At 42.1% G+C, this 26035-nt stretch overlaps 1 protein-coding gene across 12 annotated transcripts; it reads left to right on the top strand.

Moving 5' to 3' along the window:
* Positions 1 to 26035, top strand: LOC106563488 (serine/threonine-protein kinase MARK2). 12 transcript variants are annotated; one of them, XM_014129123.3, is made up of 20 exons: positions 1 to 68; positions 167 to 1336; positions 12245 to 12418; positions 12802 to 12855; positions 13236 to 13284; positions 13755 to 13820; positions 14042 to 14112; positions 14232 to 14288; positions 14464 to 14700; positions 14806 to 14925; positions 15068 to 15206; positions 16010 to 16122; positions 16213 to 16348; positions 16483 to 16634; positions 16726 to 16814; positions 19531 to 19665; positions 20903 to 21166; positions 21923 to 21949; positions 24166 to 24201; positions 24557 to 26035. In XM_014129123.3, the coding sequence occupies exons 2-20, from the start codon at positions 1277 to 1279 to the stop codon at positions 24990 to 24992; spliced, it is 2415 nt and encodes an 804-aa protein (XP_013984598.1). In that variant the 5' UTR covers positions 1 to 68; positions 167 to 1276; the 3' UTR covers positions 24993 to 26035. The 12 variants fall into 12 exon arrangements, with proteins under 12 accessions (XP_013984598.1, XP_013984605.1, XP_013984602.1 ...); XM_014129130.3 differs by adding an exon at positions 11549 to 11687 and having other exon boundaries at positions 3 to 1336; XM_014129126.3 differs by having other exon boundaries at positions 6 to 1336; positions 15068 to 15170.

Here is a 26035-nt window from a genome sequence, read left to right as displayed (position 1 = left end):
CAGACCTTATAGTAGAGCTGAAAGAATCATCGGATGTGTGTAAAAAAGAAACTCCACCTAGTCATCTGGTGGGCGCCACCATATTGCTTACACCTATCTGATCTTGCGGAAATGTGTAGGCTAGCTATAGTATTTGATTTATTAACGCAGGATTGTTTGTTTTTAGGTGGCCGGCTGTAAAATAATCAGCGCAGACGCCGTCGAAACCTGGGCTAAGCTCCAATTCTTGTCCGCCCGAGATTCGGCGACCCAGCAGCAATCATACTCAACTAGAGCGTGGGGGACAAACTCTGAATCAACTTGATTACTTGTCGCTGTATCTAGCTATTTTCATCTTGAAACATGTTAGTGTAGATAGCTAGCTTCAACCTATTTCACATTTTATTAGCAATGCTAAAGACGGACGGAAGAGCTAGAAAGCTAACGTTAGTTGCTAACTGGTCAGGAAAAATACAGGACGTTGCGCTGGTTGTTTTGCTCTTTAAACTCGCAGATTCTTACCTGTGCAGTGAAGAGAAACTAGCCTACGCTAGCTAACATCAGCAAGCTGCATTGTCAACTATTATGTTGTTTTCATTCTCATTACAGCTGAGGTTTGACTCTTTATTATAGTTCATGCTATGTAACTAGCGTTTGACTTTCCTTCATCCAAAGAGGACGTTCGGGTTGCTATACTATCGGCGTGGCCGAAGAAGTTTTCTAATCCCCGGACTAGATTTTACCGTATAACGTACTTGTAGGAACAGACCTCGCTTTGGGTAACGCTTTAACGTTAACTAACAGAGCCCTATAACTTGACAGCTCATCGTACCCACTGCACAGCTCAGTGTTATTGGCGAAGCACTTTTGTACATCCAGAGAGTGGAATAGGCGCACCAATGTAACGTTAACTTAGCTAGGTACTGTAGCTAGCTTGTGAATGCAGGGTTAACGTTACTTTATTCAGATACGTGTGAATCGAGAACTTTGCTTTTAACTCTACTTACATATTATTGATAGGTAACAATTTTTTTTTACTGACGATTAACTACTTCAGCTAGTAGGTTAGCTAGCTAGTTAGCTAGCTAGAACTTTAGCTTGCTAACTAGCTAGCTAGTTTACGCATTCGACACGTAGCTAGCTAGCCGCTAGACAAGGGTACTTATGAGAAACGTTTTGATAAGTTAGCTAGCTAACGTTAGTTAAATAAACAAGATAGCCCCCAAAAACAAACAGAGGACAGATGAACATCGAGTTTTGAGATTCTGTAAAGTTGTTACCCCCCCGGAAATGTAAGATGTCAACCCGGACAGTAACCAGGACGGCATTATTAACAATTGAACATTCTTCAAACCAGGTAAGCCAACTGCAGAAGCTAGATGGCAGCTAATGTAATGGCGGTAGGCCAGTTCAGAGGTCCAAATAGCCAATTTATCCAACCTTAGCCAGAAATACTATAGCCAACTTATTCTTCTTCGATGGGGTTTAACAGCGGTTGGCATCCAAACTATAGCCAACCTAAACCACAAAAACATTTATTTTTCCTAGGCCCCAGCTATCTGACGTTATATTTATAGGTAGCTAATTACACATTGTAGTCATGTGGATAGGCCATGCAGTAGAATCTAAGGCTTTTTATAACTAGATAGCTAACTCTGATCAGAGCCCTCTAACTTTTAGGCATGTAACTTGGAGGGCTAGGACAAATTGTAACCATAGACACATTTTAGTTGCTGTAAGTTTTATGGAATTGGATAACACATCTCAGGAAATGCCAATGCTTTTCAAACTCACTTTTCCATGTCTTCTTCAAATCTTGTCGTTTTGTCAACAGGAACTAAGCTGATGTAATCTCAAACATTTTAATAGATGTTATCTCAAATCTTAATGCTCTATTCCCCACATTGTTTGACTGATTGTCTTCAACAGATCATCCACTGTCAGTACGCAAAGTTGTAGGCCCAACTAGCTATTGCCACTTGTATGATGGGCATTTCATCATACAAATTGTCTGACGGCATTCTAAATATACTTTAGTAGGAATAACTCACATCAGGTGTAAGTAAAGGACACTGGACTTCAGCGCATTTGAGGAGCCACTCAGTCCTGAACACATTTGCTTGCAGTGAAGACTGGTTCTCTAGTGAGATTAGTGTTTTAGTCATTAATGAAATTCTGACAATTGTCTGTACAAATCACAAATTGCTGATACTTATACATGGGTAGCAGAGATGCTGACGCATCCCAAAATGGTCATTGTGGTGAAAATTCCCTAACTTGCACAGGCTACTAATTCCAAGGTTTTGTTAGCCAATGAATTTGTCTGAAGCAAGGAGTTGGTGAGGTTTTGCCATGCCCTGCCCAGCTTGTTTGACTACAGACTGCTGTTGAACTGGGCCCAGCTGGCGACTCTATGTTCTTCCTACCCCAGTTTCTCGGGTAGTTCAAACCAGCATTTCCAGTTGAGCTGGGTGTGTAGGAGTTGTGTGGAGGCCGAGGGGAGTGCTCCTTTTCTTCATTTTGTCCGTATTAGCATTATTTGTATGCACACGTTTCCTTGTGTTTCTCTCGTTCTGGATATGTCATATCATGTTCATGATTGATCATCAATGAAAGCTGAAGAGAATAGTTCTCCATTTGGTTGTAGGCTTTTACAAATTCTATTCAATAGGCCTATCTGGTTTATGTAACAGTGTCTTTGTTTTTACCAGCCATTCCCCTAGTGATCTTGGTTTCTCTCTGGTCTTTGTCATGTTCTAACCCACTCTCATATACTTGTAGGTATTAATAGCTCACATAGGAGGGGGTGGGATGGTGTTGGATGAGGGTGGTGGGCTGATTTTTAAAAGCTTGTCAACACTGTTCCTGCTTTGTTTGAAATGTAGATTCGGTTTCTTGTCTGAAAGGATTCATCAGTATTTCTTTTATTTCTCAGCTTTGTAGCTTGTGCTGTTTTCTGAGGAAAAAGTTGACAGGTTTTAGTTAAGTAGCTAAGTATATTTACATTTAGGATTCCTTGTTAAAAGGATACTTTTGGGATTTTGCCCTTTATCTACTTCCCCACAGTCAGATGAGCTTATGGATACAACTGTTATGTCTCTGCATCCAGTATAAAGGAAGTTAGAGGTAGTTTTGTGAGCCAACGCTAACTAGCATTAGCGCAATGCCTGGAAGTCTGTTATCTACTAGCATGCTAGCAGTTACCAGTAATTGCACTAATGCTAGTTAGCATCATTCTTTAAAACTGCACGCAGAGACATACAAATGGTATCCACAAGTTAATTTGACTCTGGGGATGTAGATTAAAGGGCTTCATTGCCAAAATCCCAAATGTATCCCTTTTAATGTATTGTCCTAGAATTTACAAAACCAGGGCCCCAGTGGGTATAAAATTCACATTTCTCTCCCCCATAGTTCCACTATGCCATGTGTTTTGATTTCAGGATGTTTTTACTGTCATGTTTTTGAGTTAAATGCTTCTGACAGAAGTGTAGAGTATGGAGAGGATGAGGTGACTGGAGGGAGAGCTCAGTTGGTGTCTATTTGTGGTTCTTGCTGCCTCTACCCTGACTGGAAATAGCCATGGTGTGATATTAATACCCAGATAAATGACAAGCTGGCTCACACACCTCCTTTATTTACCAGTTCTTCTCCCTCTCCCTGCCAGTCTTACTTTGTTTACCCTCTCTTCTTCTTTCTTGGAGCAGGCAAGAAATAGTTTTCCTTTTGAAGGGTAGCATAACATTTGCTAAAACAATTCAGAGTTTAAACCAGGATACAGCGTGGACACCCACTTTCTAATTATCTATTCGGCTTATTATGAAATGTTCACTTGTTTAGGCCTACATTTGTATTGTCGCATACACCGGATAGTTGCTGTGAAATGTGTTAAAGAACTAGGGTTCCTGATGCTCCAAGAGTGTGTTTGTGTGCTTGTTTCACTGTGCATTGCTCAGTCTGAATTGAATGCTTTGCTCTGAGTATTTTGACTAGAGTGAGAGACTTGAGGGGACAGCCAGGCTGAAGTGAGTGTGTTTCTGTGTATATGAGAAGGTTGGGGAGGCAGAGAAAGGGATAGGTTTAAAGTAACTGTCCAGTGTTTACAGATTTTTTTTGTGTGGAAATATGACCTATAATTAATTACAATATGAGCTAAATAGTTTTCCTTCCAAAAAATGGTAATTAGGCCAAGTATGTTAAACAGCTTTTCTGTGTTTGAATAGTATGTGTGTACCCCAACAACAGGATGGTGTGGGCGTATACTGGTCATAATAAATATTAATGCGAGTATGCTGTTGATTGGCCAGCTCATCCTCCTCAGGAGGATGACATCATCCGCTGAGGAAAGCAAGTATTTTTTAAACGGTCTGTTTGAGGTTTGGTTTTTGAAGTGTTTTTTTTTTTCTCCTCCAATTTTATGATTTGGACACATACGAGTATAGGATGAGTCAACATTATTTGGGTACTTTAGGCAGTAGGTTGCCATGGAAACAATACCACAGCACAAGTACTTTGTCAGAGAAGCGCTATTCCATCTGATCTTAGGAACACTAAAGTATTTCATCAACCTCTCATAGCAAACTTGCACATTTCTCCAACTCATTTTATGTTCTCAATTGTTGAACGTAATAAAGTGTAAAAGAACATGAGTGCAGTTGTGGCAACAGGCCAAGTTTTAGAGGATCACATTTTATTTGTCATGTGCCGAATACAACAGGTATTCACCTTACCGTGAAGTGCTTACTTACAAGCTCTTAGGCAACAATGCAGATTTTTTTTTTAAGTAAGAAAATATTTGCTAATAAACTAAAGTAATAAGAAAAGTAACACAATAAAATAATAACGGGGCTATATACAGGTGGTAGTGAGTCAATGTGCAGGTGTACAAGTTAGTCGAGGTAATATGTACATGTAGGTAGGGTTAAAGGTAACTGCATAGACATAGATAATAAACAGTGAGTAGCAGCAGCGTAAAAAGTTTTTCCTTTGTAATCCGTAATAGTTTGCAAGCTCTGGTACATCCGGCGCATCAGAACCGGTGTAGTAGGATTCAAGCTTAATCCTGTATTGACGCTTTGCCTGTTTGATGGTTCGTCGGAGTGCAGGGCGGGATTTCCTGTAAGCGTCCGGATTACTGTCCCATTCCTTGAAAGCAGCAGCTCTAGCCTTTAGCTCAGTGCAGATGTTGCCTGTAATCCATGGCTTCTGGTTGGGATATGTACATACCGTCACTGTGGGGACGACGTCTTTGCCGCACTTATTGATGAAGCCGAATGGAGGGAGAGCTTTGTAATTGTCTCTGTGTGGAGTAAAGGTGGTAGAGTTTTATTTTTATATATATATATATATATATATATATATATATATATATATATATATATATATATATATATATATATATATATATATATATATATATATATATATATATATATATATATATTCTTTTTTTTCCCCCCTCCGGTTGCACATGTGGCATGCTGGTAGAATTAGTTAAAACGGATTTAAGTTTTCCTGCATTAAAGTCCCCGGCCAATAGGAGCACCGCTTCTGAGTGAGCATTCTCTTGTTTGCTTATGACCTTATACAGCTTGTTGAGTGCGGTCTTAGTGATTGAATTGTACAGTCAACTCTATATGTAAAGTGACTGCAAGGCTAAGGCAATACATGGGTTAATGATGGGTTAAGCTGGGCTATGGAGATTGGTTGCCAAGGGAGATGGGTAGAGCCAGTTCATGGGTCTGTGATTTCACACAGATTGCATTTGGATTACTGATAGTGTTGGATTAATTCTGATGTACTTGTTTCGAGTTTGATTCTTTATTATTTGTGTACTTGTTTTACATTTTACTGCACTGTTACGAGCTAGTAACACGCACGCTGTAACATATGTGTACACGACCAACAAACTTTGATTTGATGTGTGGAGGGACCAGAGCACACACTTGTGTCCATCCTGTCAAGGTTTTCAGGTTAAATTCTGGTAGGAGTTACTACAGTACTAGTTACTGAGCACATTCATCTTGTTTGTGTGTGAGTAAGAGGGAGAAGGAAGTGCATTAGGTGATTTGACACACGGTAAAGGTTTTGGGTGGTTTTATAAAGGGTGTGGTACAGAGACTACTACACTGATTTGATCATTTGTTGCGCAACTACAACCAACCTCTCCTTAAAACTCAACACCAAGTTATACTTCCTGTTGTTTTCTCTTTAGTCATGGGGAATCCTTGACCTTCCCTGTTTATTTTTTTCTCTTATCTCTTTCCCTCTCTCATTTCATCCCCTTTTCCTTTCAATTCTCTGGCACAGCTGTCTGAGCATGTCAGCTCTTGTCCATCGGGCTGCTCCCTCCCCTGCCTTTTCTCACCAGGGCTACTGCTCCCGCCATCAGACAAACCCAGACATGTCTCATCTGCACTAGGAGCCTGACCTTGTCTTTGTCGGCCATTTCAGACTCTTTTTTTTTTCTTCTTTTGGGGGGTGTAATTGCAATATTTCCTCAAATTAACCAAACATGTCTTCAGCATTGGGACGAACAGGTCTGTCTGGCTCTCTGAAGAGCCTGTCTGTGCGTGCTGCATGTGTCTGTGTCCTATTTTAGCCTGAGACCTCATGGCCCCCTGTGTCCCTGTTCTTGGTCATCTATCCAAGCCATCAACTCAACACCCCTTTATGCTTTGAAATCTGTAACAAGGGGGACACAGACCTGTATTGTTGTGAATCGTTTTTAGATACTACTGCACTGTTGGAGCTAGGAACACAAGCATTTCACTACATCTGCTAAATATGTGTATGTGACCAATAAAATGTGATTTGACATTTTTAACTCTGAACTCTGTGTACATTTTCATCAGAGCATGGCTGAAGTCTTTCTTTATAGAGGAAGTGACAATGTTCCTAATGCTACTGAATGGTAGCGGGCTGGTCAGTGCTAATGCTACTGAATGGTAGCGGGCTGGTCAGTGCTAATGCTACTGAATGGTAGCGGGCTGGTCAGTGCTAATGCTACTGAATGGTAGCGGGCTGGTCAGTGCTAATGCTACTGAATGGTAGCGGGCTGGTCAGTGCTAATGCTACTGAATGGTAGCGGGCTGGTCAGTGCTAATGCTACTGTCAACCATAGAGTACACAAGTCCCACTGCAAGTATTCATGTAGAGTAGAAGGTCAACGTTTTTGCATATGTGGATGTTTTTTTTCAATTTGTGGATGATTCTTTTGACAGAATTGTAGCCTGACTGATCAGGGTGAATCTCAACTTTGTCCACACCAGTGTCATAGAGCATGGCTGAAGTGTCTCTTCATTGAGGAACTGACAAGGTTCCTAAAGCTGAATGGTAGCTGGGTCATTCATTTCAGCAAGCCATGACACCCACCATCTCAGATTGTTCTCTTTTTTTTTCCTGTAGTTAGAAACATAAGATAAGCATTCTGAAAGCATTGTTTTGTTGAAATATAATTTGATCTGAGAAATTAAGCTAATTGGTTGCACCCAAATTGGCCATTTTAATTTATAGGATTCATATAATATCCAATAATTATAGTAGCGTACCTAACATTCCATTTGGAACAAACTTTTTTTCAAACAATGAGTAAGACATGAGGAATCCAAATAACTGGTCAAAAGCCATCCACAGACCCCTCACACCCCATGCCAATCCCACCCCAAAAATGAGTATATAGTAACAGTTATCTATGTTTGGCAAGTATTGTTTCTTCATCTTATCTAATAGTTTTTTTTTTCATTGAAGTTAGGTTTATGTCCCATCCTGATATTACCAGGTTCTGTCCACTAGATGGTGATTATTTTTAAGAACCCCGCCCATTGTTAAAGGGATATTTTTCACAATTTATATATTGGTTTCTTACCTTGTAACCAGGAATGACAGCAGCCCATGTTTTGGTTTTGTTTACCTAGCCACTGTTTGACTTGCATTGGATATTTGACATGCATGTTAAAAAGTTAGCATTTGAAACAGTAAACAAAACCAAAGCATTGGTTGCTGTCATTCCAGAGGGCAGGGTTTCCATTAGCCGGTAGTAGCCGGCTTTTGTCCGGAACAAGTCGTCGACGTAGCACCCGAACTGCTGTTACAGCTCATCACACAGCTCGTTCATTGCAGCTGGAGTGAACCGTGCTTTTATAAGCCCAGTCATTGTGCAACAATTCTAAATGCAATTGCATGTTAAACAGTTTCGATTGCCAAGATTAAGATTAGCATTTTTTACATTTATTTTATCAACCTTTTAAAGTATGCTTCCCATTTGCAATTCAATTGCCTAGGTAAGTAGGCAGGCTTCAGTGTGTCTCACACTGAAGCCAGTATGCATTTTGTTAAACGTGTACTTAACTGATTGAAACTTTATCGTTTTACTACATATTGAGGCATGTCTTAACTTGCTTCAAAGTAGCTTAGCCAAAATCCAACCAAACGTGCAGACAATTATTTTTTTTATAGTCTTCTATATGCCATTGAAACCAGTAGTCGATTTCATTCATTCTATTGGTTTTCAAATCAACATTCTTTCATTGTCCAGTAGCCAAAAGCACAGTCCTAATCATATTAGCAACCAATGTTAATTGGTGCATCTTTAGATCTCCTCTCTTTCTCAATTTCTAATGGATATTTTCATCTGTCTCATGAAACCACTCGCATGTGCGGTGTGCTTTTGACAAGTGTTTTCCCATTAATTGCATTATGGAATGAACATTTGTGCGTAGTTTACTGCCTTGTGTTCCATGCTGTGTTTTTAATGTGAAGAAATGTTAACTTTTTAAGCTAAACGTTGTGGTTTGTTTTTTGGATGAAGCCTAGGCCAACTGGTTGAATTAATTTGGGATCTATCGTTCCACAGCTGTCCCAGAGTCTGTTTGGAATGGGTGACTTTATATCTCGCTCAGAACGTCAAGCTGACCGATAGAATAGGTAAACTTTTCTACTATGGGGGATAGTAGATGAAGTTAGGCTAGTGATTTTGCTGTTTGGTACTCGTCCTGTTGGCTGAGAAACTGAATGTGGACAGTTATTATAACATCTTTAAATTACCCTTTAGAATTCGGTAAGGACACACGCCATTGCATGTTTTTTTAAAGATTAATTACCATAATCTAAATGTGATTTCTGTCATTCTGAGCACTGTGGGTGGAATCACTGATCAGGTTATGCACCCAATGCATATGCGTCCGGTAAATGTAAAAGGCCTGCTGGTCAAATGTCCGGCACCGCATTTTTGTAATGGAATCCCTGCCAGAGGGATATCCTACGAATCAAGCCAGATCTACTCTGGGTTTTCTAAAGCTAACCAGCTTTAGTTAGCTTCACATTCTAGCTCAGGCTTCATCTGTACTACGACTGGATATTGCTCGTCCGCCTGCCGCCAACTCTAGCAGGCTTGTAACTGCATGTCCTACGTGGCTAGTCATTGAGACAATGCTGAAACATTCATCCATGGGTGAGCCAATGCCACGTTTTCATTTGTGCCGAAATCAAAAATAAAAGAGAAGTTAACTTGCTAATTCAGCTGGCTATGGTGTGAAATAGGCTTTTAAAAGTGCGGTGTTTATTTTATTACTTGTTGTTAATGCTGACTTTGGTGATTTATTTAAATCATACAAAAGTGTTGCTGTGCGTGAAGTTTAAAATGCATTCTGTCATTACTAAATGTGTAATGTCATTTTTTTTAACACACAACAAAATTCATCAATAAAATATTTAATCAGTCTTCCTCAAATGAAGAGGATGATGACTCAGTATTTGCAAGAGGGAGGGAATCTGATTTAATTGGTCCTCAACTTGTGGCTCTAATTTAATTTAGGGTAAGTGGAGTTAACTGTGAGTTAGCCTGCCCTGGAGCAGGTTAGTTCTGAAGAATTCGTTGCCATAGAAATTTACCGGGCTAAAAGGTGAGCAACTTTCGAATGACCGGATATCCCAAGTGGAGCTCAGTTGACCAAAGTTATCTAGTTAACTCCTCAAAACTGTTCCGTAGGATACCCTTCTGGTCCATAGATGGCTTACAGAATAAAAAAAGTCATTTGGGTGAACTATCCCTTTAACAATGAAGGTGGGAGATTCTTAAAATTCTGAACTAATAGCAGGAACAGCACCATCTAGTGGTGAGAACTTAGTAATATCAGGATGTACAATGGGATGTAAATCCAACAACTTCAATGACTTTCTCTGAACAGAAAAAAATCACAATTCACTGAGAATACATTACATAGGATGAAGAAACAAAGCTCTATACTACTTATCAAACAGACAACTGACACTATAAACTCATTGTTGGGGTGGGATTGGCATGGGGGTCTGTGGGTGGCTTTTGGACATTTATTTGGATTCCTCATGTCTAACTCATTGTTAGAAGAAAAGTTTGGTCCAAATTGGATGTTGGGTACTATATTTATTTAATATTATAAGAATCCTATAAATTAAAATAGCTGATTGGGGTGCAATCAATTACGCTAATTTCTTAGATTAAATTATATTTCAACAAAATAATGTTGCAGGAATGCTAATCTTATGGGTTTCTATAGAAACTATTTGAGAACAGAGATGGTGGGTGTCAATACTTTCTTGTGCTTTTTGAGGTGGAACGACCCAGCTCTCTGGTTAGTACTTATGCTACTGTTAGCACTTGATCAAGTCCACAAGTCCCAATTCAAGCATAAAAATAAAAGGTCAACTACATTTGCATGTGTAGATGTTTTGTGCATATCGCTGAATGAGTCTTTTGACAGAATGGTAGCCCACTGATCAGTGAGGTTTTGCTCTAATACTACCGGCTCTGTAGAGGCATGAATTTCAAATGTGTCATCTTCAAGTGTTTGTGGTTCTTGTCATGCCCCTCTCTCTACCTGAGGCTGATCATGATCTGAACAGCGAGACATGGGGCTATAATGTATATGTGATGAGACCCTCCAGTCTCTCAGGCTCCTCCTGGCTGCTCTCTCCTCAGCCTGTCTCTCGCTGTCAGTCAGCCCTGGAGCTGAGCTTCCCATGACTGACGGTATGTCTCTGTTCGGTCTTGTCGGTTTTGTCTGTATGATATGTTGCATTTGTGAACACGTGTTTTTATTTATGCATGTTTGTTTGATCTTTGTCAATGTGCCTGTTTTTGAATGTGCTTCTATCTGTGTCCCAGTGTGTGCCAACCTCGGCGAGTGTGATTGAAGTGCTGGCTACTGTGCTGAAGGTCAAAGCTGTGTTTGTGAGGACTGCAGACTGCATTGCTGACACTCTCTCAGTAACTGCAGAGCTCCTTCACAGATCAGCTGGGTGCAAGACACCTCTTTGACATAAACATTGTACAGTAGACACTCGGTCCCTGTCCCTCACACAACAAGCCCACTGTAGAGGGATGGCTAAACCATGTCTGCCAGTGCCAAGACAAATACAAAATGAAAACGAGGTCACCACACTGCCAGTTGTTGTATGGTAGTCTGGTTTACCCTGTTCTGCTCTGTATGTAGCCATTGAGGTGATGAGGCACTTCCTCATGTGTTTATGCCAGAGTCTGCTTTTTTTGTGTGTGTGTGTGTGTGTGTGTGTGTGTGTGTGTGTGTGGGAGGGAGGGAGCATTTAGGTGACAGCTGTCTTCTGGCTCGTTAGGCTCTGCTGGTTCTACCGGCAGACTTTCAACAAGCTTCTGCTTTATCCCTCTATGAAAACTGGCTGGGGAGGGACTCGACACAGAGAGAGACACACAGGTGTTACATAATATAACAGTTACTAAGTGGATATTGGTGCATTTGTTTTCCATTTACTTTTATGTGGAGTGCTGTTTTCTTTCTTACAGGGAGGTAAGAGCATGACTTGTTGGGAAATGTGACGTACTGTATTTGTCTCATAGCCCCTGCTTTTTGTTTTCTCTTGGAATATGACCACTAGAGAGGAGCAGAACTGGACTTCTATTTCACAACAATGCTGTTTGTCAATTTATTAATAATCCTGTGGTCTTTAGAAGAATCTGTCCTATTTTCTAATTGTAAGATTGCAGAATAGTAGGGACGCCTCGGGCCCAGACTTGGACCTTAGTTTCCATGCTCATGTGGCACAAACCACACACAACATAGAACTGTGCCATGTCAACAATAGCTTTTCTGTCCTCTTACGTATGCTCACAAAGTGACAATCTTATCACACACGTCAGTCATACAGAGGGGGAGGGAGAGGGAAAGGGAGGGAATGTGCAAATGGGGTACAATTCAGTGTTTGTGAGTGAGGTGTTGCGTATGCCTAAGAATGCTTTGTTCCCCTCTTTCAGTCTCCCTCTGAGTCCAAGGCAGGCGGGCGTCCCAATATGCCACGGTGCCGGAATTCTGTCCCCACGACGGCAGACGAGCAGCCACACATTGGCAACTACCGGCTGCTAAAGACCATTGGCAAGGGCAACTTTGCCAAGGTCAAACTGGCTCGGCATGTCCTCACAGGGAAAGAGGTGAGGATAAACCATGAGATCAAAACAAGTCCAAGCATTGGATTTACTGACTGTGATGTTTTGATCCTCTGTTGGATGTGGTTTTATCATTGTGTACCCAATGTTGGCAGTGCAGGATCCTACTTCACTTGACCCATATCCCTAACATTCTGATCTCTTGAGTGTGGATCAGTGGATTATGAACATGTAACTGCCAGTTCTTTAATATGCTAATAACGTGCCATGTGATGTGGTTACTGGGAGTGGGGCAGCACATGGAGAAACATAACAGAGCGTAGTAGAGTGGGGGAAAGTCTTCATCCAACTCTTTCCACTGATGGGTGGTTTATCCTAAGTTTGCGGTTCTACTCATGTCTAACGTCATTGTTTTTTTTCTCCTAAAGGTGGCTGTGAAAATCATTGACAAAACGCAGCTTAACTCTTCCAGTCTCCAAAAGGTGAGTGCATGCAGATGCTCTGTGTAATGCCATGCGGCTGTTTTGATTTGTGTTCGGATAGTGTGTTTTTATTTCTGAAATAGAAAAAATAACACTGAAATCAATGAAGATGGCAGTTCCTTCCGAAGGGCTTAGGGCAGGATATGGCGGTAATTACAGGAAATTAGACCCAAGTACTTCCTGTAGTGATGGTTTGGGTGTGGTGCCAGTACTGTCCTCAGAAATACAGTATATGCATGAAGACTCCCACACAGTGATTTGCGCATAGATATAGTTTTGGAGTATACGAGTAAAAATGTATATAGAATAAACTGACTTTGTTTGATATAAACTGATTGATCCTCTGTTAATGTCTTGTCTATTTGTTCTCCTGTCCATAGCTGTTTCGTGAAGTGAGGATCATGAAGTTGCTGAATCATCCAAATATCGGTGAGCTTTGTGCTGCCCTCCTTTTTAAGATTCTCATCAATCCCCAACCAAATGACAGAAACATGTTTGTGTTCTGCCTGCTTATTCTTGTGCAGATGCCTTTCTGAGAATATTGAACATATACTAAGAAATTGACAGCTATGTTGTGATGGGTGTTGTCCAGGGCTGGGCGGTGTACCGTATTTTAACAGTATTGATGCACGGACCGGTTTGGGTTTTTACTTTACCTTCTATAATGTTATTTGAATGTTTGTTAAATGTGATATGTTGTGTGTAACTTCCATTTTTATAGTTTTCTTCGCTACTTGAGTCATCGCTCTCCTCTCTCTCCATAAAACATAAAATACTGTACATTTTTTTTAACAAGTACCATGATATGTTTTGACCATATCGCCCAGCCTTGGTGTTGTCTTGATTGGATTGAACTTTCCGCTCTTTTCCTTCTCATCTTTTTAATTTTTCCTCTGTAGTGAAGTTATTTGAAGTTATTGAGACGGAGAAGACACTGTACTTGATCATGGAGTATGCCAGTGGAGGTGAGTAAAGGCACAAGACACTCCTTTCAACACACCACTCAACCTGAAATTCTGTTCTCAGCTTCTGTAATAACATCAATGCTAAGGCCCAGTTCTGTCTCACTCTATTCACATGCACTCTGTTCCACACTTGTCCTTTCATCCTCTTTTGTGTCGCCACTGCTTTTTTGTTCCTTCAACACTCCCCTACGTTCTGTCTCACCCCCCCTATACCCCCTCAGGTGAGGTGTTTGATTACCTTGTTGCTCACGGGAGAATGAAGGAGAAAGAGGCCAGAGCCAAATTTAGACAGGTGAGACCCTTTAGTCTGCTGGTTTCTTTTCTGTTTTTGACACCGTTTTGACAATGTTATTGACAATACTGTTTAAAAGGGAATTGTCATCCTAGCTGTTGCTCCTTCTCTTGCTACAGATAGTTTCAGCGGTACAGTACTGCCACCAGAAGTGCATTGTACACAGAGACCTAAAGGTGAGGATAGACAAATGTGGCAGGTGTTTTTTTGTGTGCAGATGGAGAGAGAGATTTATGGATCCAATTCAAAGTGACAGATCAAGATCATTACATTATGAGGTATGATGTTGGATACGGTTTTAAAAGAATGTTACAGAAACTTGTATCAATAATTAACACACTCTTTCTGCAGGCAGAGAACCTACTCCTAGATGCTGACATGAACATCAAGATCGCAGACTTTGGTTTCAGCAATGAGTTCACCATGGGGAACAAGCTGGACACTTTTTGTGGCTCCCCGCCCTACGCCGCTCCGGAGCTGTTCCAAGGGAAGAAGTATGACGGGCCCGAGGTGGACGTCTGGAGCCTGGGGGTCATCCTCTACACACTGGTCAGCGGCTCTCTGCCCTTTGACGGGCAGAACCTCAAGGTGAGCAGGGAACTGTGAAAGAGGAAGGGATACATGGAAAACAAGTAATGTTCTTGAATACCTAGCTACCTTTATCCTGGTCTTTTGTGCTCGTCTTCCCTTTAGGAGCTGCGTGAACGGGTTTTGCGGGGGAAGTATAGGATTCCCTTCTACATGTCCACAGACTGCGAGAACCTGCTCAAGAAGTTCCTCATTCTCAACCCAACCAAGAGGGGCAGCCTGGAGGTTAATAGTACCTCATCTAGCCACTGCTATTTCCTCCACTGGATACACTGTGTAGACGACTAAAACGCTACTGTTGGTGCTTTGTTTCCCGTCTTCCATCAACCCTACATCTGTCCTCCCTCTTCTCTCTGCTTGTGTCCAGCAGCAGATCATGAAGGACCGCTGGATGAATGTAGGCCATGAGGAGGAGGAGCTGAAGCCCTTCATCGAGCCCCAGCCAGACTATAAGGACCCCAAGAGGACAGGTCAGAACCCCGACCGAGCGGGGGGGTGGAAGAGAGGTGGGGCAGGTGTCTGGAGGATGAGCTGGTTGCAGCAGATGGGTTACTGGGGTGGGGTTTAGAGGTCACACTAATTGGGGGAGGTCTCCTCTATCTGAAGGTGCAGAATCTTTTCAGTCTTATTTTACATGCTGTCTTAAGCTGAAATTACACACAGAGACAGCGTGTGAGAGTAGTGAATGGTCGATTCACATATATGTAGCCTATTTGACTGGCAAACCTTAGCTTACATCCCAGTACATTTTAAACTACATCTTTAGTCTACTTAGCATATGGAAGATCATAACAATTCCTCTAATTCTTTTTCTACAAACGACCCACTCATTTTACCAGCATTGCTCAACGTAGACATTAGAAAAAAAGACTTGCTTTCTAATTTGACGCTTGCGTCCCGTCTGTTTTCTCTCATTCACTCATATGCATTCTATTTCCAGCGTGACCACGCGTGATCATGCACTTAAAAATGGAATTGAGTGTTAGTCTCTGTTACGTAACGTGCCCTTTGCTGTGTTGGCATGTGCCTACATGTTAAGTCAAACTAAATGCTAGACTTTTTGTTAATTTCGGTCCTTGTTTGCTGCCTTCCGTTTTATTAAATGATATGCCTGTACGATAGAACTGTTTTGTCCATATAACGATGCGCCTGTCTGTGTTTGTTAGAGAACTATTGACCTGTTGCTTTCTAGTATGTTAGACTTGTGCTAAGTAGTCTCTGATATGCCCTTGTCTACAATGCATGTGTGTGTAATGTACTTCTGTCCTTGATGTGGTTGTAAGGTTGACATTTGCTCCATTCTGTCCAGATATCATGTTGCAGATGGGCTACTCTGCAGAGGAGATCCAGGACTCGCTCGTCAACCAAAAATACAATGAAGTCATGGCCACATATCTATTACTGGATTACAGGAACACGGAGGTACAAAGTGTATACACTCACATCTGTAGGAGCGAACTGTGTCCTACTCCTGCCATGGTAATATTGATGACCATCCCTGTTCCCTCTCAGATGGACGAATGTATCAGTCTGTCAATGAAATCCCGCCCAGGAAGTGACCTCACAAACAGCAATGCCCAATCTCCTTCTCACAAGGTACAGCGCAGTACCTCATCCAATCTGAAGCCCCGTAGAGCAACGGATGCAGGTAGGAAGCTGTTTGGGTTGATGAGGGTACTGAAAATGTTCAACTGTTTTTGATATATAGTCTTATTTGATTCTCATTCTTTGCGTCTCTGTCCCACCCTTTCTTTCTGTTTTCGCTCTTGTTCTTCTTCCCAGGTTCTTCTGCTTCCAAGCGTTCCCAGGGCGACAACAAGCACACAGCAGAGGATTATGGGAGGAAAGGTTCTGGCACTGGCAGCTTCACTAAAGTCCCTCCCAGTCCTTTAGCTTCAGCAGATCGTAAGAGGAGCACCCCGACCCCCTCCACCGTGAGTAGACTTATTGTTCTGCATGCCTGCCACTCTAGGATTGATGGCATGTACAATACTGTACCTAACATAATCTCAATGGGTCATACAGAACAGCATCCTGTCCACTGGTACGAGTCGCAGTCGAAACTCGCCAGTCCCTGAGAGGGCCACACTTGGGGTCCAGAATGGAAAGGACAGGTACACACAAGCACCCTTGCAGCCACAGACATACACAGACACGCTCACATGGCTGTGGAGCTCTCTTTTTGGAGCTAGTCATGTGTCTAGATGGCAGTGTTTACAAGCAGTGGTCAGCTGACAATCAATTGAATACAGCAGCTAGCAGCTTCCCCACCAGCATAAGATGGAGTCCCGGTGTACGTAGTCCCTCACACGAGAGCAGAGATTTGACATTTTTCTAGAATGTATTAGTGACACTTGCAAAATTTTATGAAGGACTTAGAATGTACTCAAGGCCAGCTTAGTCACTCACACAGTAATACACTGCATCCGTAATCAACTCAAACAATAATAATATCTTTGAACTCTAGCTCACACAATCATGGCAAGATTAGTTTGCTAACGCTGACAATTATTTGATATTTTACCATTTTATTACCATATCCTTCACTGTGAAATGTACAGCAGAGTAGAAAGACAGGTTTAGGTGCAGAATCAGGAGCCTCAGACACTTAACAGTATTAAACACATTGACCCTGATAATCAGATCCCAATCCTTAATCTGGGATTTGTGACGCTGGCTGCTCTTGTATGCCGGTTACTTCCAGGCACAAAAAGGGAGAAATGCAGAGGGGAAGTGTTTAAAGAACACGTTCTGTGGGGGAGAGAGGGGGAGCAGCAGTGACTCAGACATCTTTGCTATAAAGAGATGATTAGAGGGCAAACGGACAGTGGTCAGCTCTAGCACTACTGGTAGAACAAGTCACTAGTACACATTCTCCTGACACAACAGCCATTTGACCATTTTCTTGTTGCAATTTTAAACAGTTTTTCCTTTCCCCAAACTTGTTCTGTCCAGACAGTTTCTCCCTCCATTTCCAACGCTTCCTTTGCTGCACGATTTTTTTGGGGTGTGATGCTTCCCAGAAATAATGCAGTCTGTCATTAAACTCCCCTAATGAAAGCTCAGTGTTTCCCCTATATTCATTTAGCAGCTGCAGGCCTCTGCTTCTAAATCGTTGCCGCCTTGCAAAAAAAAAAAGGGGGGGGGGTAAAACGTTTTCAGTCTAAACATAAAACGACTAAAACCAGAAAGTACTGAACAGAAATATAAAGGCAACATATAAAGTATTGGTTGCATGTTTCATGAGCTGAAATAAAAGATGGCAGAAATGTTTCATACGCTCAAATAGATTATTTTTCTCATTCGGTGCACAAATGTTTACATCCCTGTTAGTGAGCATTTCTCCTTTGCCAAGATAATCTATCCACCTGACAGGTGTGGCATATCAAGAAGCTGGTTAAACAGCATGATCATTACACAGGTCCACCTTGTGCTGGGGACAATAAGGCTACTCTAAAATGTGCAATTTTGTCAAACAACAGATGTCTCATGTTTTGAGGGAGCATGCAATTGGCATGCTGACGGCAGGAATGTCCACCAGAGCTGCTGCCAGAGAATTGAATTTTCTCTACCATAAGCCACCTCAAAGTCATTTTAGAGAATTTGGCAGTATGCCCAACCAGCCTCGTAACCGCAGACCACGTGTATGGCATCGTGTGGGCGAGCTGTTTGTCAACGTTGTGAACAGATTTCCCCATGGTTGGTTATGTTATGAGCAGGCATAAGCTACGGACAATGAAAACAATGAAATTTTTTCGATGGCAATTTGAATGCACAGAGATGCGTTACGCAATCCCGAGGCCCATTGTCGTGCCATTCATTCGCCGCCATCACGGTTCCGAATGCTAATGCACTGCCCCATGTTGCAAGGATCTGTACACAATTCCTGGAAGCTGACAATGTCCCAGTTGGTCTGCATACTCAGCAGACATGTCACCCATTGCCCATGTTTGGGTTGCTCTGGATTAATGTGTACAGTATGTTCCAGGTCCCGCCAATAGCCAGCAACTTCACACAGCCATTGAAGAGGAGTGGGACAACATTCCACAGGCCACAATCAACAGCCTGATCAACTCTATGCGAAGGAGATGTCGCTCTGCGTGAGGTGGTCACCAGATACTGACTGGTTTTTGGATCCCCGCCCCTACCTATTAATATATATATTTTTTTAAGTATCTGTGACCAATGCATATCTGTGTATTCCCAGTCATGTGAAATCCATAGATTAGTGCCTAATTAATTTATTTAAATTGACTGATTTCCCTATATGAACTATAACTCAGTCAAATCTTTAAAGCTGTGGAATATTGAGTTTATTGTTGTTCAGTATAGAAAAGATAATGCAGCTATATATTTTTAAATAAGATCATGTTTGAGAAGTAACACCCACCAAAATAAAAACTAGACAGTCGGGGAGAATTCCAGAAATGTCATGGCATGGGGGCCTCCATTGATTTTATGTTTGAGTCACTCAGATAGCATTAGAATGCGGCCTAAGTCATTGCAAAATGTGTTGAATTACAGGAAACTAGCTTTAAAACTACATCTACAACCGCGGCTGAAAAACAAATCTTAGGGGAAACACTGAGGCTGTTATGTTTTAGTCATCCAATACAAATCGGCATTATTTGAGATGTCTGTGATAATGTGTGGTTTCATCCGCCCTCAGTGTCCCTGCTTTCTCCCCAGTTCTAACCTTGTTACCCCGTGGCTCTCTTCCACCCTCAGTGTCCCTGCTTACTCCCCAGTTCTAACCTTGTTACCCCGTGGCTCTCTTCCACCCCTCACGGGGGACGGTCGGCATTGGGTTTATTCATTTCTCTCCCTCAGCCTGACCAACCCAGGGTACCGTGCTTCCACAGCCTCGGCAGCTGCCGTACTCTCCTCCTCCCACCCCCGACATCACAAGTCCTTGTCCACCTCTGCTCACCCCAGCCCCCCAGACATCCATGCACACCGGCCCAGGCAAGTGGCAACAGGGAGGGGAACACAAGGACAGCCACTCTGCAGGAGGGAGAGTAGAGTGGATATTCAAGGCTTTGGGTTAGATGGTTCCTGGTTGCAGTTCTCAGCATTGTGTGTCCAACATCGGGAACAAATTGGTATTAAAAGATCAGCTGTAGGGATTAAAAGGGTAGCAATATTGCTGTTGAAAAGGCAACCCACTTTTCTGTCACTTTCCCCCACCCCCTGAAACACAAGCACCCTGCCTCTTTGTGAAATCTCTTTCTCCCCACCACCACCACTGTCCTTGTCCTACCACTAATCGTCCACTAGAAAGCAAGATCCTGCCAATCCGTGGCTCCTGTGTACCTGCAAACCCTCAGTGACACATCACACACCATCACAATTTTATCTTGGCCCATCCGGTGCCATTATGTTTTTGGCTGCAGTGAGCCTGAACCCTTTCAGCTCCTGACTGGTGTGCACTGCTGTGCATGTCATGTAATCCCTTTTAATATGTTCTGCAACTCCGTGTCCCCAAACACAATTTGACATCTCGTGGGCCATGCACATTGTTCACAATTATTTATTTTTTTGGGATCGTTTCCTCATGAACTAGCTATAATGCTGGGATGTCCTTCACATGTCAATTGGTTCATACTGTGGAAGCTATTTTCTCAATTGAGAGGGTGTTATAACCTCTGCCAATATGATCAGGTCCATGACATAAATCAACACTATCACAGCTCCCTGACCCTTCTCCATACTTCCCTCTTTGTTGTGATGCTGCAGCCATCGTTGTCCTGTTGGCTGGTCCTAATGTGCCATGCTAATTGTGTGATTCATGCCGTGTGCCTATGATTTAACATTCAACAAGGCTTCACTGGCCTCAAATTCTAAGTCTGGTTTATACCTGCTGTCCGTGGTGGGTCACAAGGCTGTAAGATCTTATTTTACTGACTTCAGTCATGGTGAATTTTGCTGAGTGGATGGCACCACAGTTGGGGTGCATGTTGTAGACCAATAGAAATATGCCTTTTGCAAACTGCTTAATCAGGCTTCCTTACAACTGTGGCATTTGTATAGAAATGGTATGCATTTCATTCACTTAACTTTAGTTTACTCTGAAGCGCAGTTAGGCTTTTATCATAAATTCTTTGTGGGAAATGGCTAAAGCAGTTGAAACTTTTGATATGCATAATCATAATGAAATATATAATTGTCTCTCCTCTTCCTATTCGCAAAACTATCAAAACAGCACCGCCCCTCAGAGAGTACCGGTGGCGTCTCCTTCTGCCCACAACATCGGCAGTTCCACGGCGACAGACCGTTCCAACTTCCCCAGAAATGTGACCAGCCGAAGCACTTTCAGTGCCGGCCAGCAGAGGGCGGCACGGGACCAACATACTTCCACTTATAATGGTCCCCCATCATCTCCTTCCCTCTCCTACGGGAACAGCCAAGCCCGAAGAGCCGGCGGCACTGGTATCTTCAGAAAGTTCACTTCTAAATTTGTGCGCAGGTGAGTGAATGAGGGAATGGGGATCTGACATGTGTGATGGGGAAGATGATTAGTGTAGAATCCAATGATATGCTGATCACATCCTGGTGTTGAACGGCTTGTCATTAGTGAATTACAGTTAAGTATTCATGTTTGTGCAGCGTGACCTTTGGACTGTTTGTTATTAGCATTTGTGTGTCCCTGTTATGTTTTTTATTTTATTTTTTGTCTGGCCATAAAGTTATTGTGCACGCAATGCGCTTGACTACAAGTACTCCCCTCTTTCAGGTTAAGTTGGTTTGAAGCAGGTCATATTTCTGTGGCTATGGTCAGTTAGCACATAGTTGAAGCAGATAGGGAAGTTACTGTGTGAGTATACCTTCAAATACAATTTGGAATATCCTGCTATAGTTTAATTGTTTAATGATAAATTGTACAACACCAGGAATTAAAACTGAGTAAATATAACATCTTAATTGGCATGCATGTTTCCTATCCAGTGCTAATGTCAATCCTAATCTGAGTCCATTGTTCATGTAACTGCTCTGCCCCGAACATCCTGAATACTATGGTAATGTCAGGCTACAATAACAGCCATTTAGTGACAACCTGTTTGGCCCAAGCAGCTCACCTCCTGAGGGACACCGGGGGAGTATTCATGTATTTGAGTTGACTGACATGCACATGACATGTATAACAGATTGGCTGTGGTTTGTTTTGCGCACGTTTGTGTACATACTGTTTTTTTTCTTTTCTTCCCCCTCCCCTTTGTTGTAGAAATCTCACATTCAGATTCCCCAGAAGGTAGGCAAAAATAACCACACACTTGATTCTGTCAACTATTGCCTTGTGTCCTATCTATCCTCTAAGGCTGTCATTTTATGTGTCATGACCCTTTTCATGAATTTTTTTATACGTATTTTTTAACCATTTGCCATTTATACTAACGCGCCCTGCTCTCGCCATCGCCTGATTCACCCTCGTCTGCTGCTCGGCTCTCTTCATCCCTCAGTGAATGATACTCCTCCCTTCTTTCTCTCATCCCTGTTTCCTTTTTGACTCCGTTAGTGTTGTCAAATGTCGTCCTGTGGGTCCTTGGCCAAGTCAATAGAAAACACTCTGTGCTGCCCAGTCTGTGGCCGTGCTGGCCAGTCTGTGGCCGTGCTGGCCAGTCTGTGGCCGTGCTGGCCAGTCTGTTTCGCCAACATTCCACTCCTTGTACTCCGTGTCATATGCCAAAGCATGACAAGGAGTGGATTCATAGCAGGATTTTTTTTCTGGATGAAAAAGGGGCTTGGGGTGACGGGGCGTGGCAGGGGGCGCGGTCTGACCGTCGGCGCGGCAGAATTTTTAATGGCCCGCCCCATCTTGGCGTTGTAGAGCTATTTTATTTTTTAAGGACATTTCCTCCAATTCTACATTTTCTCCCATGGAGCTGAGAAAAAGGAGCAGTTTTAAAGCTATTTTCCTGTAATTCTATACCTTTTGCCATGGCTAATGCCTTTATTTTGCACAAAGATAATAATCTATATTACTAATTTTCAATTCTCCCCAACTGTCTAGCTTTTATTTTGGGGATCGTTAGTTCTCAAAGATTATATTATAAAAAAAATATTTAGGTCTATTTATCTTTTCAAAAATGTTATCTGATTTTAGTTTACGTTTACACTTAAAGCGTTTTTCTATCCCGAAAATACATTTTGGTAACCTGAAAAAAACCGCTTAGGTGGCACGCCCTAGCATTTCATTTTGACAATTTACTTATGAAGCTTGCATTTGAAATGTTTTGTTAAAATATATTATTACATAATCAAAATGTGTTGTAGTCTTAATAGACAAGTTATTGCCTGTGTGTATTTTTTAAAAACTTCACTGAACTTACGACTTGGACTTGACTCGAGACTCAACCCGTTCTACCTGGGACTCGACTTGAGACTTGGACCTTGAGACTTGCTTGTGACTCTAATAATAGTGACTTGGTCTCAGTCCTGAACTATTTGCAGGACAGACATTTTATCTAAAAAAATTCAAATAAATAGTTTCAATGGTATTGAAAAACCTTCCTGTGGCTATTTCCAAACACCCCGGACTGTGGTATACTGCCCAAGCCTTGTGGAAGAGGGGGGGCAGTGAAGTGTTTGTTGGCAATGTAGCATCGCTGTCATATTTTTGGGGGGGATATCTCCTGCCTTTCTTTCTCTGGTCTGATACCAGACTACGGTCCAGGCTGCACTGCAGTTTGTGCTTAACAACCTTATTTTCAGCAACGTTCAGCAGTTTCTTTTTCATCTTTTTTTAACCATGGCTTATCCGCTAATACTTAGTCTTTTTAGATTTCGTTTTTCTATTTTGAATGAGTTGACTGAAGAGTCATCAGAGAAGTGTATTTCTTGCCTCTAATATTATATTCTCAGCGACAAAGATGTCCATTCAATCAGAAAATAAGTGAAGATTGAAAGTTTTGACGTTAACAAAAATGTGCATCAAGGGGTGCATGTATTTTTGTCTTATTGTTGTGGGTGCAGACTTAAGGATGTTGGGCACCTTGAGAAACTGAGAAGAGGTCTGCAGAATGCCCGCATATGCATCTGACAGTTCCTTTGTTGTTTCTGATGCCTTGCTGTGGGAGTTTGAGGAGAGGGTTATTATATGGTGGTGATGGGACTTATTAACAACAAAGATGTGATCTCTGACCTTTCATTCCAGTTGTATGCTAAACAAAAAACAACAGTTTCCATGGATTGTGTGAGTCCACTTTGCAGTGGGGGGGTGACCAAAAACACATTTGAATTCGTAGAGCTACCTAGTTATTCTCTCATAGCCCCCCCCCCCAAAATGTCGTGGCGCTCACATGAAGTAAATCTATGGATATGTGCAGTATGTTTCTAAGAAAAATACTATAGAATCTGGAAGTGGAAGGTCCAGGGGTTGCCATGGGAGTTGGTAGTGTTTGTTCTAACCTGGTAATAGCCTAATTGGAATTTTGGGAGACTAAACTTGTGCCAATTTTTTTTGCGGAGCCCGTATGAGGGAGAGGGTCGAGATGAGGCCAGCAGGTGAGGAATACAATAGTGAAAATTTGATCAATCTGATTCAGTGATTACATTTTTTTTATTATTATATTTTTTAAATCAAATAATCATTACATTCATTAAGGTGGTATAAGAATAGCATGATTGATCATATAGCTCATTCAATTTTGACAATGCAAGCATTTTATATTTTAATAACAGCTGTATTCTGTAGCTTAGTGAAGCTTTTCATGCTCATGCTGTATCTTTGGCTTCCCCTGTGATTGAATGCATTGTTAACCAGCCCGTAAGATTCCTGTTTTGTCTGTCTCCCCATTCTGTTTCTCTCCTTGCCTTTTTATTATATTACTATCCTTTCCTACTTTCTTTGCCAACTCAGACCCATGTTGACCACTGCTGAGAAGCTGGAGAAGGTCACTCTGGGCTCTGCAGGAGATGAGAACAAGGACTTCCTGTCCTCCACCTCTACGGTACCCAGCACCCCGACTTCAAGCCTGACCTCTAAGGACCACAAGCCCCGCTCGCTGCGCTTCACCTGGAGCATGAAGACCACCTCCTCCATGGAGCCCAATGAGATGATGAAGGAGATCCGGAAGGTTTTGGACTCGAACAGCTGCGAGTATGAGCTGCGGGAGCGCTACATGCTGCTGTGCGTGTCTGGGAATCCTGTCTGTGACGACTTTGTCCAGTGGGAGATGGAGGTTTGCAAGCTGCCCCGCCTCTCCCTCAACGGGGTTCGCTTTAAGCGCATTTCTGGCACGTCCATCGCCTTCAAGAACATCGCTTCCAAGGTTGCCAATGAGCTCAAACTGTGAGCTTGTGGAAGAGTAGTGATGATGATGATGATGATGATAACAAGGAGTCGGCTGGTGGAAGGAGACAGACTGGAGCACGCAGGCAGAGAGGCTAAACTTTGACACAGAACTGAGTTGAGAGGGCGACAAAGGAGCATGGAGAGACTTTTTGGGTGGGGGGGGCAGGCAAAGAGGCTAGGGGAGGTTGCGTTTATAGACCTTTTAAGGGGATTGTTAATTTTCTTGAAGGGGTGTTCTTTTCGTTTGGGTTTTCTATCCTCTCTCCCTCTGACTTTTCTGTTGTCTTCTAAGACAGTTTTGTTTCTCTTAAACCTCACGATCCTCTTTTTCCAAAAGGAATTCATTGATGGAAAATATGAAAGGAAATTAGTTATAAAGCAATGAACTGATTGTGGGTTTAATTATATTTTTTTGTTGTTGCCCAAAATAGCCCTGGACTCAGCCAGCTGTAACCCTCAGGCCCTTCTCTCTCCATTATCCTGCACCAAGGACAAACGGTCTAAGCACCATGTTACTGCATCTTGCCCCTATTTTCAGCTGTCCGTTTTGAACAGATGAAGAGACCTGCAGTTTGACACTCTGAATGTACAACATGATTAGACGGATGTATCTTAGGTACAACGCATATTCACTACAATGTAAATTGGTTTTCACATGTTTTGATTCTGATCAGCTAATGAAGGCTGCACAAGGTTCCTGCTTCAGTGTGGTGGTTCAGAAAGCCATTTTTACATCACAGCACAATGTCTTACTTGATCGTAAAGTGGAAGTGCAGACTGGATTTACCTCTTTGCTCTGATTGCGAGCCTTCACCACCCTTTACCCCAAGCCCCTTCAATTAGTTTTTGTTTTTCTACAGCAGGAGTAATTTATCTGATGAACTAATTAAGGGCCAATTGATAATTATTGGTGGATTGTAATGTAATTAAGAGTGGCTGGTTGGTTTCAATGTGCTGCACTGGAATGTCTGAGTTCCCTTGCCTTTCTCTGGAGAAAATAATTATTAATATTGTTATTAAGAATAAACAAAGTTGGATGATTTA

Source organism: Salmo salar, chromosome 11, assembly GCF_965601325.2.
Source record: "Salmo salar chromosome 11, fSalSal1, whole genome shotgun sequence".
Classification (NCBI taxonomy): Eukaryota; Metazoa; Chordata; class Actinopteri; order Salmoniformes; family Salmonidae; genus Salmo; species Salmo salar.
The sequence above is the reverse complement of the archived record's forward strand: the minus strand, read 5'-3'. Positions and strand labels throughout refer to the sequence as shown.

Bases quoted from the DNA above. Each gene is read 5' to 3' on its own strand.
- LOC106563488 (XM_014129123.3), top strand. From the start codon at position 1,277: ATGTCAACCCGGACAGTAACCAGGACGGCATTATTAACAATTGAACAT. The intron at 1,337-12,244 runs GTAAGCCAACTG...CCCCTCTTTCAG, and splicing joins TTGAACATTCTTCAAACCAG to TCTCCCTCTGAGTCCAAGGC. The intron at 14,926-15,067 runs GTTAATAGTACC...GCTTGTGTCCAG, and splicing joins CCAAGAGGGGCAGCCTGGAG to CAGCAGATCATGAAGGACCG.